Source organism: Phodopus roborovskii, unplaced genomic scaffold, assembly GCF_943737965.1.
Source record: "Phodopus roborovskii unplaced genomic scaffold, PHOROB, whole genome shotgun sequence".
Taxonomy (NCBI): domain Eukaryota; kingdom Metazoa; phylum Chordata; class Mammalia; order Rodentia; family Cricetidae; genus Phodopus; species Phodopus roborovskii.
Window position 1 is genome coordinate 37132305 of NW_026125281.1, and position 20886 is coordinate 37153190.

The following is a 20886-nucleotide window of genomic DNA, read 5'->3' on the forward strand; positions in this document are numbered from 1 at the left end:
GGGCATGCTTATAATACGAAGGAAATGGTTCGTTAAAAAAAATTCACGCTTATTTAAGGAGAGGGAACTTTTCAAGCCCCCATCACTGATCCCATACTTCATCTTTGCTCTCAGTTGTGGTGCAACCAAAACTGTGCCTGGGACACAGTAGGCATCCCACGCCTTTGTAATGAATGGGCGCCTGAATTCAAGGTAATGTTAAGAATGGACCAGATCTGAGTTTAGCCTGGCATCCTTGACTCTAGACTTCCGCTGGGTCAAAGCAGGAAACTGAAAGGCCCGTGGAGAAGGCAAGTCACTGAATTCCCCCCAAGTTCTGAAACCTTAAAGCACTTGCTCAGCTGGAAATTAATTTTGTATTTTGGTCTAAGCATTAGTTTCGTGGAGAATTAAAACAAAACCGTTCTTTGTCAGCTTCAAAGATAAATGACAAAATAGCAAAGATAAAATGAAGATGTGAATGTAAAGCTTCTGGCCTGCCAATGATAGCCCACGATTAGCCTGTGGCAACTTTTTTTCTGCTTGGCAAGATGCAGCCAAGGTGCTTCATAACTGAAGTCAGTAGGTGGCCACAGACCCTCGGCAGTGACTGCTTAGCTGCTCTTGATGCTCTCTCCTATCTTCTTCCCAGATCTCAGCCCTTACATTCACCTTTGGCCAGAGGCAGCCACTGCCTCTGTTTCTCTACTGATAGCGTCCTAGGCTGTTCATCCTTTACACTCTTTTCTTCCTCTAACCAGGGTCTTGTCTCAAAACCCAGTTCCTGGTGCTGGCCTAGTTTGATGACCCTTCATACAACCTCCAGCCTCCAGCAGAGGCTTGGTGTTATATTCTATAAAATTTGAATTCAAGATGATTTTTCATTGAGAAGGGAGTTTTATCTGATGCAAAATTTCTATCTCCTGTCTGCATGTTCATTGGCTACTAAGGCTTACAGGTATTGTCCGAATACAAGACCTAAGCTGATTCTTCCTCCAGTACTTGGTGCATCTTGGAAACAATTTTCTGGGTCTTTGTATTTAAGGCCTATGAGAAATTACCATAAAAGTGGGAAGGGGGGCAGGCTATTGCTTGATTGACACCGCTGGCTGATAGGAAGTGTGGAGGATCCTCTTCACTTCCTAGGTACAGAGAGTAGGATGGGACTCTAGGATTTGATTGAGGAACTTGGCTTTCTACTAAAGGGGAATGTATAAATTTGTGTTTCAGTCACAACAAACCATCCATTCACTGGCTGAATTCCCTCCTAGGAGTTTTAGACATGGAGGATTCTAAACCAAATATAGAATCCATTTGAGTTGCATAGATCTAGTGTTAGAACAGAAAAATTCACACATTCAGGCAACTGGCCATATGGCTTTGGGAAAGAATGCATTTTTAGTTCAAGAGGGAAGATCTTGGGAAATAAAATTTTTTTGAGTCCTGATAAGCCAATAAGTCGAGACGAACCATTCAGTGAAAAGCCATTGGCTGCTGTGTGAGAGACAGACCTTTAGCCTGACATGCTCTCAGCTTGTCTGCCACGTCTTAAGGTTGTTTTTAAAGATGAATATTTTCTTAGCATACTCATTGAGAAATGTGGAAGTAGTCTCAACCTGGGAAATGGTTGCTGATTTGGCTGGCAGCATGCATTGGTGTGCTTGGGCCTTGGCAACTTGGAAGGATGAGATTGAAGATGTGTACACAGCTGGTGATACCAGCAGTGAGTCTAGGACTAGATGGAGATGCTGCTGGGGGAGCACTGTGCAGTATTGACTGTGGCTGCTGGGGAGCACTGTGCAGTACTGACTGTGGATGCTGGGGGAGCACTGTGCAGTACTGACTGTGGATGCTGGGGAGCACTGTGCAGTACTGACTGTGGATGCTGGGGGAGCACTGTGCAGTACTGACTGTGGATGCTGGGGGAGCACTGTACAGTACTGACTGTGGATGCTGGGGGAGCACTGTGCAGTACTGACTGTGGATGCTGGGGGAGCACTGTGCAGTACTGACTGTGGATGCTGGGGGAGCACTGTGCAGTACTGACTGTGGATGCTGGGGAGCACTGTGCAGTACTGACTGTGGATGCTGGGGGAGCACTGTGCAGTACTGACTGTGGATGCTGGGGAGCACTGTGCAGTACTGACTGTGGATGCTGGGGGAGCACTGTGCAGTACTGACTGTGGATGCTGGGGGAGCACTGTGCAGTACTGACTGTGGATGCTGGGGAGCACTGTGCAGTACTGACTGTGGATGCTGGGGAGCACTGTGCAGTACTGACTGTGGATGCTGGGGAGCACTGTGCAGTACTGACTGTGGATGCTGGGGGAGCACTGTGCAGTACTGACTGTTGGCTGCACAGGGCTCATCATCAGAAGCTCGAGGCTGACAGAGATTTTTTAAAAAAATCCTTTTGTTAACAGCTCTGAAGGGAAGAAGTCAGAGATGTTCTGTCCCCCAGAGAACCTAATCTTTTAACAGTTTATTTTACCAGGGATTAATATCAGAAAAAATAGTTTCTTGACAGTCCTTATAATGATCTACTATGGCATTCATTTCCCAGAAAATCCTACCCATGAGCTGCATTTCCTCATGGCTGGACGCCATGACTCAGAAGCAGTCCATGAGACTCCTAGGCCTGGTTTGGATCGCCCAAGTTTGTTGAGCTTGTCTGTGCTTCAGTTCTCTGACCTGTAAGATGGGAATATTTCCCTTATAGGAGTTAAATGAGGCACTTCAAGCCAGAGAGATGGCAGTCAGCCTCCCTGTAGGATGTGTGTGTGTGTGTGTGTGTGATTACTATCTAATCAGTGATTGTTTCTATGGTTGTAAATCTAGGTCAGAGAGACTGACCTGTTACACACCTGGCACAGTGTTGGGTAGCTGAAGAACCAGCAGCAGTTGCCAATTATTTCTGCAGGAAATTTTTTTCTTTGTTTGTCTTTTGAGACAGGTTTCTCTGCGTACCCTCCGCTGTCCTGGCACTCATTCTGTAGACCAGGCTGGCCTTGAACTCTCAGAGATCCGCCTCTCTCTGCCTTCTGCGGCTGGGATTAAAGGCGTGTGTCACCACCGCCTGGCTACTGCAGTACTCTTTACATGTCAGAATTCATGTCCTTAGTGTGGAGTGTGGTAATCTGAGATCTCCTCATCATGTGTCCTTACTTCCTTAGAGGAAATATTCTGATTATTTACAGCGCTTGACATGCGAACGAGAATAATCCTCACTTATTGTGTGGTCTCATTTACAAGCCCAGCAGATTCTGCAAGTGGCTTAAGGAGGCACACAAGCAGTGTCAAGGGAGAATTTGAACCCATGATCTTCCAGGACAGAATGCTGGCATCTGATGCTGGAAGTAAGTTCTCTGATATCTTTTTAAGTTATCTGGAATGGTCTGTTTTATAAAAGTACTGTATGACTATTATGCTATATTAGTGTTGTAAAATATATACAAGTCTACCCAAGTCCATTCCATGGCTCATAATTAGAATGCACACGCACACACACACACACACACACACACACACCACCTTGGGAGGCCAAATCTTTTACTTTTCCAACTGGTAGCCTGTGGTTTCCCGTTCTCTACCGTACAACTTGCTGCCCTATGGTAATGCACACCTGCCAACAATATGAACAATGCAATATCCAAACTTCTTCCTTCCTTCCAGGAAGAGATTCCTCTACCAGCGCTTACTCACCAGTATTCTGGTGTTCTGGAGGAGTGACTGATTTCTTGACACCAGTTTTTTTTTTTTTTTTTTTTTTTTAAACCAGGGTAGAATTAAACATCTATTTAATGTAAAACCAAAGGACACAGGACAACTATGGACTTATTTCTACTTCTAGTTCCTTATTTTGCTATGGTCATGATTATTGCGCCCTTTAAACACTCCTCCCAGGCATAATTCCTTATGAAGGCCATTCCTGATCTCCACTTGCTGGGGAAGACTTTAGAGTTCTCATGTCATTGCTCTTCCTATGCAGCATTAGAGTGACAGTTCAAGGCGCTTGGCTCTGTCTCTAGATGATGCTTGAGGTTTGGGACCAGTGAACAGATTGTGAGCACTGAGTCATGTGGGATCTATTGGCGAGACTGGGGACGGAACGCAACAGTTGGCCACGTCAGTGACCACTTTCAGCATCACCTCTAACCGTATCCAATGTTCAACCTTAGCCACGATGTCTCCTGTATAGTAGTGTTCAATGCATATTGATCTAATTTTCTGGTTAGATGAATGAACACCAAGCATATCAGGACCTGGTTGGCAATTGGACACATCACCAAGGCATTCGCTCTAAGAATTGTTGATCATTACAGGGCTCCATAAGCAATGACAGCATATAAGGAAACATTATGCTTGCCCTTGATGTACTGAGAGAACCAAGCTCCTATGAGCCTGCTAGGACCATTGGGTATACGGTGCTAATCATGTCTCACTACAAGCATAAGGGTATGCCATAATAACCAAGCTAATTGTCTGTGGGAGCTCTGGGGTAGAGTCTTACCTGTCTGTGCTGCTGAGTGACTTGATATCCCATGCCTGCGATGGATTGATTCTGCATTTTCTGAAGCATGATTTTCTGCTGAATTGGCAGGGCTGACCTTAGCAAAGGCTGGCTTGATAAAGGTTGGGTTTGGGATGGCGGTGGTGGTGGCTGAGCTGCCATTGAGCCTTGCTGTTGGTGTTGCTGCTGTTGCTGAGCTACCAATGAGCTCTGTGGCTGCTGCTGCTGCTGCTGCTGCTGCTGTTGCTGTTGCTGCTGCTGCTGAGCTACCAATGAGCCTTGCTGCTGCTGCTGCTGTTGGGTGTAGTGCAGGAGAGAAGGCTTGCTCTGGGAAGGCAAAAGAGAAGGCATCTGCTGGTTTGCTTGGTCTGAGTTAAAATGGAACAAAGGCTTGGTGTTGCCATGTCGGGGCTCCAAGCTTGGGTGTGGGTTGTTAATGAAACTTCGACTGAGATCCTGAGGCTTTTGCTGCAGAAGAACATCCAGGTGTCCAGCCTGGGCTGAGGGGCTAGCCTTGTATGCATAGTTGCCCACTGCTTTGGACTGGTTGCTACTGCCAGCTACTGCAGTCATGGGTGACCCCTGGGGGCTGAATGGCTGCTGCCCAAAGGAAGGGCTGGGGATTTTCTCCTGCACAAATGCCCCTGGGGATGGGCCAGCAGAGGATGGTAAGGCTGGCCAGCTGGGAGGAGTCTGCTGCTGCTGCTGCTGCTGCATCCGTGCATGCTGCTGGCGGTTTGCAGCTATCTGCTTGAGCTGTTGAGCATGAGATACTTCCTGCCAGCTTGGCAGAGCCCTGTTTGCTCCGGACGCTGTCTGAGGCTGGCTCTGAGGGACTGTGGGAATTGGGGATGAAGTGGAGAGGGCAGAGTTGGCCAAGGAGAATGCAGGGCCTGCTGATGGGGGTCTCAGTTGTGGAGAGCCTGAAGTGGCCTGTGGCAAACCAGGTGAATATTCACTTTTGATAATGATCTTCTCCATGGCCAGGGACGGTCTAGGTGTAGTCTGCTGGCTCTGCTGCCCCAAGTCAATGCTGAATGGGTCATCCTGCTTAATGGTGGCATTGATCATGTTCTCCAGCTCTAGGTCACTCATGGGAGGCACTGATATGTTGGTCAGCTCATTGAATAGTTCCTGCAGCTCAGGGTCCATCAGCTGCTCGCCAGCGTCTTCCCCAAACCTATTAGTAAAAGCACTTTCCTGCGTCATTTGGTCATCCATGTGCTTACTGCAAGAGAGGGTCTCCCCAGGCTCTTTCTTCACCTCCTTTAAGCCCATGTTAAACATAGTGTTGCCGGGAGAATGTGCAGGAGGCGGCAGAGCATTAGCCTTCCTCAGGGGTGCTTGGCTCATGGTCAAGGCCCCCGGCATCATATGACTTTGTCCATTATTTACTGGGAGGGCCCCCTGCCCTGTAGAAAGGTTCTCCCCAACCCTGATCCTTTTGATGTCAAGGAATGAGCTGTCAACAAAGCCATTGGGTCTCTTGCTGTTGGCAGGAGGCAGGTTGATTATTTGTTTTCTTTTCAAGGATCCCTGGAGCTGAAAGACAGAAAGGAAATAAAACAGACATGTTTAAGATTTCAATTCAATTATACCTTTAGCCAAGAGCGGTGTTATATACTTTATGACTTTATGCTCAATGCTTAATTCTTTAATTAAAAAATTATTTTGGTTTCTGGAGACAGGCTCTCATTTATTCCAGGTTGGTTTCAAACTTGCTACATAGCTGAAGATACCCTTGAACTTCTGATCTTCCTGTTTTCACCTTCCGAGTGGCTGGTATTACAGGTGTCTACCACCATATCCAGCTTTTGTGATGCTGGGTATGGAGCCCATAGTTTTATTCATATTAGGCAAACACTCTATGACCTGAGTTATAATTTCTACCTACAACACCAAATTTAAATATCTGTTCCTCCAAGGATACCTAGTCTGGAATGAAATGGGATACACAGAAGAAAATGAAATTAGTTTAGGGGCCATGGCAATCCCTGTGATTGACACAGAAGTTAATAGGAGAAGAGTATTATTCCTCTAATACACAAGGAGTTATTCCCAGTACCTAAGCATGCTGTCTTCTTTAACTGGGATAGAGAAAAATATCTCTCACACATGCACACACTACCTTAGGCAGCTAAATACTCAGAGTGCTCACAGTTTAACCAACTTGGGAAACACCAACTTCCAGGTTCTTTTTATATTCCTTCCCAAGTTCAACCTCACACTCACTGGCATCTTCTAAACAAGTTAGAATGTCTCTCAGGCCCAAGAAGACTTTCTGAATATCATTCATGGAGTTTTCTTTCTGTAATTCTATTATTTTGCATTTAGGTCTGTGACGAGCTACATAATACATATATATGTTACTCTCTGGGCCCAGCCTTTGCCACATCCAGGTTCTTCCCAGATCCTTCTTCCTCACTTAAGACCTCGGATGTCTGGGTGCCCACAACTCTGGGCCCGTTCATGCTGGAAGGGACAATACTATGGGGACATGCAGTTATTAAATGAGACCTTTTTCTTCTGCGGCCTTAGTTAGTGTTCTACAGCTGTGAAGAGACACCATAGCCAGGGCAACCCTTAAAAAAAGAAAGCATTTATTTGGGGGCTTGCTTACAATGGCTGACTGCTAACAGGAAAGCAACCTGACCCATGCTGGGCCAGTGGGCTGTGCATTGAGCTTGCAGACTTGGGGATAGGTAGACGGGAGCCACTAGTCTGGCTGCTTAGTGATTCACTGACTTGGGAGCTGTGGCAGAGCCGCTGGCTGGCTTCAGAGAGAGGAAACAGAGTGGAGAAAATCTCTCAAGTTTCTCTGAAATCCTTGACACACGGTGCCATCTTTAGAGTGACTTCCTGTCTGCTCGTTAGTGTGATGACGCTACTGTTACTAACCAAGTGTTCTAACCCTGTCCCTCCAGAGTCTATCACCATCAGTGATGAGCAAATTGCAGCCAGGGCAGGGCTTCCCCAGCCTTCTCTGCCATCTGTCTTCTTTGGCTCACACAATAATGCCAGGCAACCCCACGTGAAGGGGTAGTTAGTGTCTAGGGTAGAGAAGAGGCTAGCCCAGAGAGTCAGCTATATTGCTTGGGTGTCATTTCAGAATGAACAGTGTTTGAAGACTCTTTTACCCCGTAAAAAAACAATGGAATCAAATATTTTTCCAGGTTTGCATTTTCATCTTTGATTTACTTTCCACTATTAAAAAAAAAAAAAACACAAAATAAAAAAAAAAAAACATTAAAAATTTGTTCCATCAGATTCTTCTCTTGTTCCAGCCACCCCCTCCAAGCCTGCACATACTGGGATGCTGCCCGTCCCTCTCTGTGCGCTGAAGGGTCACAGAAGCAGGCTCAGAAGGAGCAATTGTCACCCTGGGTCTGGAAGTAGCAACACCGATGATCATTTATTCAGTACATTTGCAGCAGACATTGATCTAAGCAATATCTTCACCTGGGTAAATAGTCTTATAGCTCTCAGATCCTTCAAATTATGTCTTTTTAGTGTTCTTTCAGTATTTGTATCCTTTCCCTCAATTTTCTAGAAAAGAAAAGGTGAGTTTAAAGACTGAGTAACAATTCCAGGTCCCACACATAGTGAGCAATGGGACTAGGAATCCAATCAAGTACTTGCATGGCAGGGACATCCACATACTGAAGGGCCAGGCACTGAATCTGACTCTGACATTAACTTGCTTTGTCAGCTCAGCCTGGACATTTCACTTCTCTCATCTACAAAATATTTTCTTTGAGGTCATTTCCTGCCCAAGCCTAGAGGCTACTAAACACTGGGGAAGTAAGGGTTGAAGGCAGCCACTAACCTTAGCTGAAGGGTTATCTAAAGATGGAGATGGAAAGGGTGATGTGTGCTTCCATGAAAACAGAGAGATTCAACTGAGGGTTACGGTTACGGATGCAGCATATGATAGAGTGTGTGCCTAGCATGCATGGGGGGTGAGGTCCTATTCTTAAGACATACATACACACACACACACACACACACACACCACACACACACACACACACATACACACTGACACACACACCACACACACACACATACACTGACACACACACCACACACACACATACACACTGACACACACAGACACACACACTCACACACACACATACACACTGACACACATACACATACACACACACACACAGACACACACACAGACACAGACACACACTCACCAAGACAAACCCTTTGAGGCATGTCACTCTACAAACAGAATTTTGTGGAGGGATTATGTTGGAAATAGGCTGTATCCTACCTTCTAGAGGTTTTTAATCATAGCAGTAGCACCAAGATCCATCGAAGACAGAAGATACAAATACAGTAGATGTGGGTTGAACTACCTGAACACGATAATCTAAATGATGCTTAAAGTTCACATCTTTGAAATGTTTCCTTTGCTAGGATAAATTCTTCTACTAGGTACATAAATTGTGGCATAAAATCTCTTAAAGTTCCTAGTCAAACACAGCTGAGAAGGGGCAGTCACCGTCATTAAAATCTCAGTGTGGAAGAGTTTCTCAAGAAAATGCAATGTCAGTTTGCCCAAAGAAGAATCAGAGCCTAAGGAAACACAACTCGGTGGTAGGTGACTATTGAGGGTGGGGGTTTAAATGTAGAAGGGTGGGGTCAGAATGGAGAAGCTGAAAGCTATACAGTTGGACCTTTGGGTAACTTGGGTAACACAGGGCAGAATGGAGGGATGTAAAGGATATTTGGTACAGCCCATGTGTGGAGGGGTAGGGGTGTTCACCATATTGAGGAATGGGGAAGCAGGGCTACCAAGATGCATTGTTTACTGAAGGCTGATAGACACAGTTGCAATAGTTCATGGAATTTGTTAATTCCTTTGAAAATGGAAGGAAACGGTGATCTTTTAGCTACATAAATATTTTCATATGTTGTGATGGCTAGCACTGATTGTGAACTTGACAGAATCTACAGGCATCTAGGCGACAAGCCTCTGGCCATACATCTGGGATTGTCTGGATTAGGCTCACTGAAGCGGGGAGACCCACCTGAAAGTGGGCAGCACCCTTCCACGGGCTGGGGAGAATGAAGTGAGCACCAGCATCCGTCTCTTTCTGCTTCGTGACTGCGGATACACGGTAGCCAGCTGCCTGAGCAACTGTTGCCATGCTCATGCTTTCCTTAGCATCCTGACTGGCTTCATGACTGCGGATACAAGGTAACTAGTTTCCTAACCAACTGTTGCCATGCCTTCCTCAGCATCACCAGATTGCATCCTGCAGCTGTGAGCTAAAAGATTCCCTTCTCTCAGGGAAGAGGGTTTTTTTTTGTTTTTTTTTTTTTTTTTGAATTTGTTTTGTTCTTGTTTTTTTTTTTTTTTGCTTGCTTGCTTGCTTGTTTTGTTTTGTTTTTTTAATTTCTTTTAGAGGTGCACTGTGGGGGTGAGGGAATGATATGGGGGGACTGGGAGGTGAAATTGCATATGAAATTCCCAAAGAATCAATAAAGAAATCGTGTTTGAAAAAAAAAAATCCCTACTCTCCTTAAGCTGCTTTGTCATAGCAAGAGCTCAACTACTTACTACATACACATACACTATTAATTTATTTATCTCATGTAAACCTCTTTCAAAATGGAAATTTAATTTTTTTTTTCAAGGAAGAAAGTGCTCTTACAAACAAGGAACACAAAGGCCCAATGAAAGCCTCTCATCTGATAAAACAGCCGGAAGTCTCCCTTCCTTTACTCTTCCTCCTTCCTGGTAGTGCTCGGGACTGAGCGGGGCCTTGTGTGCTCCAGGCAGTGCTCAGCCATGGAGGCCGAATCCCAGCTCCCAATGCTTTTCAGGACAGGGGTTCTACTGGAGTCTCACTGAATGTTCTTACAGCTCTCTGGGGCAGGAAAGAAGTCTTGGCTCCTGTCACTATTATTACACAGGAAGAGGCAGAAGCTGCCGTGCACACTTGTAACCCCAGCGCTGGAGGCTGAGGCTGGAGGGCTGTGAGGTCAATGGCTGCCCGCGTTCTGCAGTTAAGAATCCCTTCAAAGGGGACATAGCGATGCCACAAAGCAGTGTGCTAGCCCACACCAGCTTGCCCCCAGCACTCTGCCTCTGGACTGTTGATCGGCTCCCGGCTCTCTTTCCCCTGTCACCATGCCTCATCTGGGCACAGTGCAGACGGCCAAGAAGAGAGAGCAGTAGGCAGATGCACAGCATGTCCAGGGCATGGGTAAGGACATTCAGGACCCTTAAGGATGAATGATGGGAAGAGAATGGTGACGTCATTGCTTAGAGGTTGATAGAGTAATCCCGGTCTGTTAGCCTTGAAGCTCCAGTGTAAGAGAGGAAGGAGGCCAGAGGTCACTCTCCATCAGTACAGAGAGAAAGCTCCAAGCTACATGTTACACATCACTTAAAGGAGATACTGCACATGACAAGAAATAATACAAAATTGGTATGCTGATTTGTGAGTTTCTGTACTGCACACACGCCCTGGCTGGTCATCGGAAGGGCTTCTCTGGGGTGTGGCCTTCCACAGCAAGCCTGGTCTGGTTTACATTCCACAAGGAATCCTGACGTGCCCAGTCTTCTCTCTGAACACCCCTTGCCTTTTGAGACATAAGGTCTCTGCTGGGGTGAACACAAGCCTGCTTAAGCTGGACTGAGTCTCCAAACAGAGACCCATCTTCCAGGGCTGGGGAGGACGTACTCAGAACACTGAGGGAAGACTGTGGCCCATCAGTAAACAGCGCTGTTTGAGACAGCTGCGCCTCACTCTTCCAAAGGCCTCGAAACATAAACTTCCTGGAGGGATTTGAGAGCACATGGTTGCACAATCCTCTGGTTTCTGTTTCTTCCCCTGCCCCCATCCTTTCCCACAAACTAAATGCACCCTTTGTTTCCTGTTCTGCCCTAGAAACAAGGAATGTACCTCACAAAGGTAACAATTCAGGCCATAGGCCACCCCGCCTCCAGTAGATTCCTATCCCTCTCAACTGGAGAAATCATGCAAGAACCAAATCTGTAGCTGTTTCTCTATCTCTCTCTCTCCTCTCTCTCTCTCTCTCTCTCTCTCCTCTCTCTCTCTCTCTCTCTCTCTCTCTCTCTCTCTCTCTCTCTCTCTCTCTCTCTCTGTGCTTCCCTGGAGATGTGTGTGTAAGTATGTGTATGTCTGTGCATGTGTGTTCTTACCCGGAGGTAGGTGTGTGGGTGTGTGTGCTTACCTGGATCACATATTATGTGAGCTTTCCTCACAGTCCTTTAGAGATTGGATCAATGTTAGAAGTTAGAGATGATCTAAAAAGACACTACCCAAAAAGATTATGCCTGAATTCTCATTTGTTCTTACAGTGAAATGTTTGGGATCTTGGAATAATGTCTTTGAGCTCATTACAACTCTAGAAGGTGAGAGTAATTTCTCCCTGGATTGTGTGCCCTCTAAGAAGGGTCACTTTCAAGTCTATATCATCAATCAGCAAAATCACTGAAAGACAGAAGAAACTACAGATTTGTGGCCTTTTCCAGACACATTAAAAAGCTCCCTTTCATCCAGACCGTGGTGGCACACGCCTATAAGCCCAGCACTCAGGAGGCAGAGGTAGGGGGATCTCTGTGAGTTCAAGGCCAGCTTGGCCTACAAAGTGAGTTCCAGGATAGCAAGAGGGTTACACAGAGAAACTCTTGTCTCAAAAACAACAAAACAAAACAGTTCACTTTCTTCTATGCCCATGTATACCTCTGGACTTCTCTATGTGGCTAAGTGTTGCTGGATAGAATATATCCGATGCAATTGTATGGAACTTGGCTCCAGTACTTTACTGAACAAGTACCTTCTATGGCTTTCTCTGGCTGAATTGCTTCCTAACAGTTTATGTATTTGTCTCAGTCTCCAGGACACTGGGCCCTTTTAGCCATTAAACAGCCACACAACAGCAAGAAGATGTCTGTAGCTTGTGGGGGGCTCTGTCATGCTGACTCCCACCCACTCCACGGGCACATGTGGTCATGTCTCCACGTGAATTGAAGCCACGAGAAAGCCAAACAGCATCAAAGTGAAGAAAACTATAGGAGGTGGGAACATGAGACATGGCAGTGGACCCTGGTGGCTGTGCAATCCTGAGATGATCCTAGGCTGGCTCTGGTGTGCAATGCTCATCCTGACACACTCCGCGATGGGTGGAGCATGCTGGAGCTGTCCAGTGTGAATTTTAGACAGACTTTAAGAAAAATTGGGGGGTATGTGTTGGTTGGGGGCTCTGCTATTGGTAGACCTGGTGGAGAAAGTATACTAGACGTGTCTTGAAATCCTGTCCATAACTTTGCTCCATAAGACTCAGACTCTGAGATACGTTGTCACTTCGACATAATAACCATTCTTTATAAAACCCAAGTTAAAGATGAAAGTTCTTTGTTTATTCTAAAGATGGGATTTCAGCATGCACATACATGTAAAAATACTGTAATGAAACTCACTGTTTTGTATCCTAACTTTAAGATTAATTTTAAGAAACCCAAAGAAGATATCTTTCCCATGTAGTCAATTACGTTGAATAATATCATTGTAGATTCATTCCATGATAATGACATCCTTAGTCATCCCCAATTTCCCAATAATCATGCAAGGACCTCCAGGAGGCTTTCAGAGATGGGCCCACCATGGTAAACACAGAAAAGAACATAATATTGTACAAAAGCCTGAAGAAAAAAAAAGAATAACTACTTTGTGCATGAAATACTTTATCCATGACTCACTTTTGCCCAAAATATATCGAAGTGGATCCAAAGTAAATGCTATGTTGAAAATGTTGGCTCTCTTCCTAACTCTCTAAACGTCCTTCTCAGCAGAGTGCACAGTGCACTAAACATCATTAATCACGAGGGTTCTTCCTCCCACTTCCCTTGGAGGGTCCAGCTCCAGAGTTCTCTGGATGGCTAGCTCGCAGCATCCTGCTTTCTGTCGTATTCTTTGGCTCAGCCATGATGATTTTTTAGCACTTTCTGCCTTGTATTGTTCTTGGCAACTGGTTCAGGTATGTGAGTTTTTCACTTCAGCATGATTTCAAAACTCAAAAGAAGAGACATTTCTCATGGCCCCAAAGCCATCCCATGTCCAGCCTGGGAAATGCTCACCGCCTGCCTGGTGTTTGTCTTACTGGGCAGCCAGAGGTCTGGACTCTTGGCTAGTCAGTATGAGACTGTATGCTTGCTCTGCCTGTGCTTGTGAATGGAACCCGCCTTTGTAAGCCTCGCTCCTTGTCTGGGTGTAGAGCTGAAAGGTTTTTGACAAGGAGAGAAAGCACAGATGCTCCAAGAGGTTGCTGCAGGTGGGAATTCAACTTATTTCAAAGTGTTGGTCAGTGCCTGCAAATGTACATGGTAGAGAGCATCAGTATTGTCTGTTTATGGTTTCGGGCTGGAGTATGGCTACTGACATGCTCCATCTTTTCAGAAAGCAATGCCAAAGGCCTCCCTTAGCTTCACGCCAGACTTCGTTTACCTGAGTGGCTTAGGGGACCTAGATGGGAATAGAAAGTCCCTCCCTTCCTACTGTCTGCTTCTAAGTCACTCTTCTCCCTTTGGGATTTTCTCTGCTTCCTGCAGACTTTGACCTCTGACCTATCTCACCTCTTCTGGACCTGTGTTGTTCACATAGCAACAAAAAGTGTGTCCTGCTCAGACCCAACAGACCCAACCACACCCACACTCTCTTCCTCCTCCTCCATCCTGTCCTCCCCCTCCGCCTCTCCTGTTCCCCCCTTCCCCCTCTCCATCTAAGACCAAAAGCAACCATTTCACTTCAGGTGCTCTGCATGCGGCTTCTTCCCTCTGGCAGGGCGTCCTTCCTCCCAGGGCTTTGCCCCCTTGCCATGGCTAGCCTAGCTCCTTTTTTTGGCTCCTCTGAGGGTGGATCCAGCAGAAATCTTTCTCACGATTAGTCCATCTAAAGATCGCTACTTTTGCTGTCTGTCCACAATCTCTCAGCTGTTTCCTCTGAAGCACTTATACTTTCAAATAACGTTATTAAGTAACTTCCATTTAAAAAGCCTGTCTCCCATGTTATCAAATAACTTGTAGGGAAGACTTATAAGACATGGGTGTCTTTTTTTTACTACTGCATATTACCTTTAGCATGACTCAAAAATCCAAGAGTAAGAGGAGTGTTTAGAGCAAACACGAATGTTTCTAAGAAGCTTTCAGATGCTGAAGGACATTCTGACGTTTTTTTCTCTTGTGTGCTCACACGCCAGCATTTTCTAGTTTTTCTGCACTGAGCATGTGTTACCTAGAGAACAGACTGGCGTGGGCTGTCTCTGCCCTTGTGTACCGTCTCTTCAATTCCTGAGTGAAGGGGGCTACTCTAGACCATTCCACTTTCCCAGGCCACTAGATGGGACCAAGGTATACTGTGGGGAGCAATGGATAATGAAAGCAAGACGCCCCCGCCCTATAGTCATGAGTATTCGAAGTGAGAACCATGGCTGCTGTGGTGGGTCTGAAGAATGGCCCCAAAGGCTCATATATTTGAATGCTTAGTCACAAGGGAGTGGATTAGGAGGCGTGGCCTTGCGGGAAGAAGGATGTCACTGCTCTGAGATTTCAAAAGCCCATGCCTACAGATCAGGAGGTAGCCCTTAGCTGATTTTCCAGAACCACACCTAACTGCCACCACACTCCCCGTAAGTCACCATCCTCCCCGTCAGTCACCATCCTCCCTGTCACCATCCTCCCCATCAGTCGCCATCCTCCCTGTCAGTCATCATCCTCCCTGTCACCATCCTCCCCATCAGTCACCATCCTCCCTGTCACCATCCTCCCCGTCAGTCACCATCCTCCCTGTCACCATCCTCCCTGTCACCATCCTCCCCGTCAGTCACCATCCTCCCCGTCAGTCACCATCCTCCCCGTCAGTCACCATCCTCCCTGTCAGTCACCATCCTCCCCGTCAGTCACCATCCTCCCTGTCACCATCCTCCCTGTCAGTCACCATCCTCCCTGTCAGTCGCCATCCTCTCTGTCAGTCACCATCCTTCCTGTCACCATCCTCCCCGTCAGTCACCATCCTCCCCGTCAGTCACCATCCTCCCCATCAGTCACCATCCTCCCCATCAGTCACCATCCTCCCATCAGTCACCATTCTCCCCATCAGTCACCATCCTCCCGTCAGTCACCATTCTCCCCATCAGTCACCATCCTCCCCGTCAGTCACCATCCTCCCTGTCAGTCACCATCCTCCCTGTCACCATCTCCCTGCACCACACTCCCAGCCATGATGTAATAGACAAAGCCCCTGAAACTGTAAGCCATCCCCAATGAAACACTTTCCTTTCTAAGAGTTGCCGTGGTCACGGTGTCTCTTCAGAGCAGTAGAACAGCGAGAGAGACAGCTGGACTCCTACTGGAGTCATTTTTAGTGACGCACAGGAGAGACAGAATGCATGCATCGTCTGCAGGATGTGGGGAACAGAAGTATGTAGCGTGAGAGGGGAGAGAGCGGACTGAGGCAGGGAGAGCCTCCAGCGTTGTGACTCAGCTTCTGATGCGCGGGGGCTCCGGCCATGTTCCCTACCATTCACTCTTCCAGACTTGCTTCTCACACACCTTTTATTTTCCGTTCACCAGAGCTGCTTTAAGAAGACTCCTGCTCAGGCTGGAGTGATGGCTCAGAGGTTAAGAATATTGATTGCTTTTCCAACGTCCTGAGTTCAATTTCCAGCAACCACACGGCGGCTTACACCATCTATAATGAGACCTCGTGCCTTCTTGTGGTGTGCAGGCATGCACTATATACATAATACAGGCAGAACACTATGCACAATCATTAAATTAATCCTTAAAAAAAGAAAGAAAAGAAAAAACAAGATTCCTGCTCTTCACAACAAGAACAGATGTAAGCAAGTCAACAATTACATTCAAATTAAAGTTTTTATAGCACAACTGAAAATTACAAAGCTAAACACACATTTATTTTTGTTTCTTTTCCGCATTATCCTCACTCTTCCACAGTCTTTTGAAAGAAGGACATTCCTAATCAAGAGTGAGAGATGTCCACTACAGTAGAGATGGAACAGACCTTCTACTGTTTCCACATCTCCGGGTGGGTATCCACGGGAGGGCCTGAGGTGAAATCTCCACCCAGTCTCTCCTCAGAGCAAAAGAACAATCTAGAAATGAAACATCTATGGGAGTCTTGTTTGGACAACTTAGAACTGCAATGGGCAAACTGGTTTGGGTGCGATCATCTAGATACATAGGCAGGATAAGAGCTCTTCAGAGGTCCCTGCAGGGTCAAACTCGTTATTAACTCAGTCACGTGGGCATGTTAAGCAGTGTTTAGAGGGTAGTTTGGCAAAGTCCCCAAAAGCACCAAACGGGGCCTTTGATGTTCTTGGCACTTGATGTCATCATCTTTTGAAACTTCGGAAGAAATATTTTTCTTATAGCAACTGTATCCAGGTTCAGGGTAGACTGTTGACGTGTTTTCTCTGTTCTTAACGTCAGTGTAAGGAGCTGTTCGATCTGCACAGACAGAGCCTCAGCTCTATAGTCTGTGTTCATTTTCACATCAAAGACACATCTGTGCGGAAATCACCTAATTGGTTTTATGTAACATGGAGAGGTTTACTAAGATACTTTGTTATAGTTGAAACAAACAAACAAAAGATCCCAAATCTGGCAACTTAAGGCCTCCTATATCAGAAAACGAAGCCTATGAGCAGATAGAAAAGCCTCTCGCTTTCTGAGAAATGAAAACTTTTTCTCCTGAAACTCCACTATTTGTCATGCATTTATGGGAGGCGTCGCTTGGTTGTTTAAATGACATTCATCGAGAGACAATGAGGGGGCAGACACTGTCTGTGTAGACGTGCTCTCTGAGACACTAGCTCGTGGCAGTACGAACCTGCTTGGTCTGGTAAGGGTAGGGTGGAGGTGACGCCTTCCCTACCTGACAGATTCTAGTTCTTTATGTGTTGCCGGCTTTGAAGAAGAAAGAAAACAATTAAAAAAAAAAAAAAACCCCACCTATATTGGAAAATAAATCTTTTTAACAAGCAAACGTGGAACCAATTTTCCATGAAAGCAGCAGACTGGGAGTGTACGGTAAATGAAGTTCCCCAGTGGACGCATGTGTCCTCGAACCCTGTCTCTACACACCCTACAACACTTCTCCATGGAGTGCCCTGAGGATGGACATGCTATGGGATGCGCTTGCTACCTTCCTGACCTTCATTCTGCTCCATTTCTTAAAGTAAAATCTTCACTGTTGCCTGGGCTGCCTGATGTATCAGAGCTTCATCTCAGGTATCTTATGGTTCTCAAAGGCCCCTAGCTGTCAGTTATATTTGACTTTTTGACACAGTGCAGGGCACTCCCAACCGAGACACTCCCAACACACAAACACACAGCAGCTGCCGCTGCTGGGACATGGGCTCACACACCGAGAGCACACAGTTCTCCATCGTACCTACTTTGGTACCTACTTTGCAATTAACATTACTGGCTGCATTTTTGGGGGGGCAAAATGTCTCATTTCCCCAGCTCTGTCTAGATCTCTGCTATGTCTGTTCCCTTCATCAGAACAGACCGTCCTTTGATTGGTGTGTTTGGTTCGCTAGCATCTGACCCCAGGCTAATACGCTTCTCCTGGGCTGAGGAGATGCTCATAGGGAAGGGAGCTTGCACAGCATGAAGGAGAGCTGAGGTTAAATCCCCAACACACATTAAAAAGCCAGGTGTGTCTGTCTGCGCACATCTGTGCATGTCTGTGAATGTAGTGCTGTAAGGGGGCGGAGACAGGACAAGTGCTGGGCTTTGCTGGCTGCCACAGGAGCTACACATCATGAACTCCAGGTTCAGAGAGAGATCCCATCTCAAGAGTGGCAGAGCAGGGTATCTGAACACGCACATGGTGACACACAGACAATGCCCCACCACAAGACTGCAAATAAACCCTCTCCCTCCCAGAGCATACATGGTTCCATTTTTTTTTTCAGCCACTCTAGCAGGGTTTGGCTTTCCTTGTGTGCTTAATGATCTTGTAGTTATGCTTGTTATTATGCCTTTTTAACTATTCCAGCGAAGATTGAAAGTATCATTTTGTGCCCAGTAATGCCTTTGGAGGCAATTTACTGTAGTGGTTTTGAGCGCGAGCTAAGCGACTTCACTCAAGTCTCTATTCTACTTTCTACAAGATAGGCAACACCATGTACTTTACTTAATTCCTCTCTGCCTCTGTTCCCCCTCTCTATAAAGAGGATAAAGATGTCAAGTCAGTAGATGTACTGACACTCAAATGTGAAAATGTCTGTAACATTTAAAATTCAGACTGTGGCAAATGATAAAATATTAATAGATGTAAATGTAGTGCTGTATGCGATAAGATACAGCCAATCCCTGCCAAACCTCCAGGAAGAGGAAAGGGGCTGCCTGCTTGTTTGGTCATAAATGGCTAATTATTACTAAATTCCATCTTTATAATGAAGTGTTTGTAAGACCCAGACAGCCACGGTTTGGAGAGCATTCCAGCAGCTGACATTACAGGCATCCCTATGGGTTGGCATGCCCAGAGAAACCAGGGCCTTTCCCCTCCCCCTCTTCCTGAGACCTCCTCTCCAGCATGTGTACCAGCACCCTTGGGAACTGCCTCTCTAATACATTGGTCACCTCAAAACCTAGGACATGGCCTCAGGCTTGTGACTGGCATCTGAGGTGCGAGGTGGTCTGTGGGTCTCATCTCTTTCCCTGTGGTGACTGGTGCTGTCTCCAAGTGGAGACTGGTTAGTACCATGGTTAAGTCCTAAGGGTTCATGGGTTGGAAGCTTGGTACCCAGTGCTGTAGTATTAAGAGGTAATGGTACATTTCATACTTGATCTATAATGATTATGTCAATGGGCTTCTGCCTTCAGAAGAGATGAATGGGACTCTCCTGGGTAGTCCTAGGAGGGCTGTAATAGAAAGGGAAAGCCTGACCTTTCCTTCTTGCTGAGCTCCACATGATCAGCTCTGTACACACCTTCCCATGGGGCCCTAGGCATAAGTCCCTCACCGGAAGCCAAAGAATGGGGCTACTTGACCTTGGACTTGCAGCTTCCAAAAGTGAGCTGAATGAGCCTCTTTTCTTCCTACATTACGCAGCCTTCAGTTGGCGTGTGTGTGGAAAAACCCACGTATCTGGTGTCCAAGGAATTTTGTAATCAGACTGGGTTAAAGACTTTGGTTGTCCTTCGCTTTTGATGAGCGAGTGTTGAGTGTGCAGAGGAAAAGAAGAGGAGAAAATTGTGTGAGAACGACAGTCAATGGAAGGCACTTTCAAGATGCCTCACAGAAGCCTGGCTCCCTTATCAATAACCTAAGGCAAGGGCTCACACTTCTGAACCTTAGTTTTATCATCTTTAAAACACACAAAGGCTGGCACATATAGCTCTGTGAGAGAGTTTGACTAGCATGCCTGACAAAATTAACATAGTTATCATAAAATTCATGCAGTGTTAAGTGCATATGTGTAAAGTCCTTAAATAGCCTTTGACACATAGAAATCTCCCAGTGACACCAACTTCTATCGTGATTACAAGGTCCTTATGACAACCCCGAGAAATGCATACGTTTTACAGATGAAAACATACGGCCCTGCTGAAAGTTTTCGCAGGGTTGGGAAGGCGGTTCAGTCAGCAAAGGCCTCACCCTGAGCCTCACTCTTCAGCACCTACGTGAAAAAGTGAGGTGCGGGGTGTGGGGTACAAGCTACTAACCCCAGCACCACGGACAGGGAAACAGCCCGGTGGAACTAGCAAGCAGCGAATCAGTGAGGCTGCCTCAGGAAGTACGGTGGCCGAGGAATCACATGGAAGGTTTCCCTTGTCCTTCATGTACACAGGCACACGCATGCATGTGCATCACTACCCCACAGTGTGTGACTCATAAAAGCACCTGTGTCACACACACACACACACACACACACACACACACACACACACACAGAGAGAGAGAGAGAGAGAGAGAGAGGGGCGGGTAAACCCAAATCCAGATTCTGGATTAGTGCCCAGCTAGACGCTGGACTCATTCACTGAGGAAAGGAATGTGGGGAGAGGATTGTGTTTCATGACTACAGTGGGTGGCAGCCAGGCGCATGATGGCTTCAAGCTTGGGCATGTTGAAAATGAGAGGTCTGTGGGGTGTGGGAGTGGCTATAACCCTTTGCTGGCATAATATTCAGGGTGGTTAGTGAGGAGAGAGCCTTGGGTTCTTGATAAACTTGAGGAGAAAGACTCACGCATGCTCAGTGAAGGTTTGACTGCTAGGAAATGACAATTAGGAGGGAAAGCCATGGAGCTGAACCCCAGGGACGTGAAGAAGACAGAACGAGTGAGGAGGGCAGGGGCAGGGGCAGCGGCAGGGGCAGGG

General features: G+C 46.4%; 1 protein-coding gene across 1 annotated transcript in view; it reads right to left on the minus strand.

Annotated features, from left to right (window-relative positions):
* The window catches only part of Maml2 (mastermind like transcriptional coactivator 2), a 309684-nt gene that overhangs the window by 82373 nt on the left and 206425 nt on the right, over positions 1 to 20886 (minus strand). Inside the window, exon 2 of the mRNA XM_051199032.1 lies at positions 4490 to 6031. Within this exon, the coding sequence (XP_051054989.1) occupies positions 4490 to 6031 (1542 nt within the window). The remainder of the gene's footprint in view (positions 1 to 4489; positions 6032 to 20886) is intronic.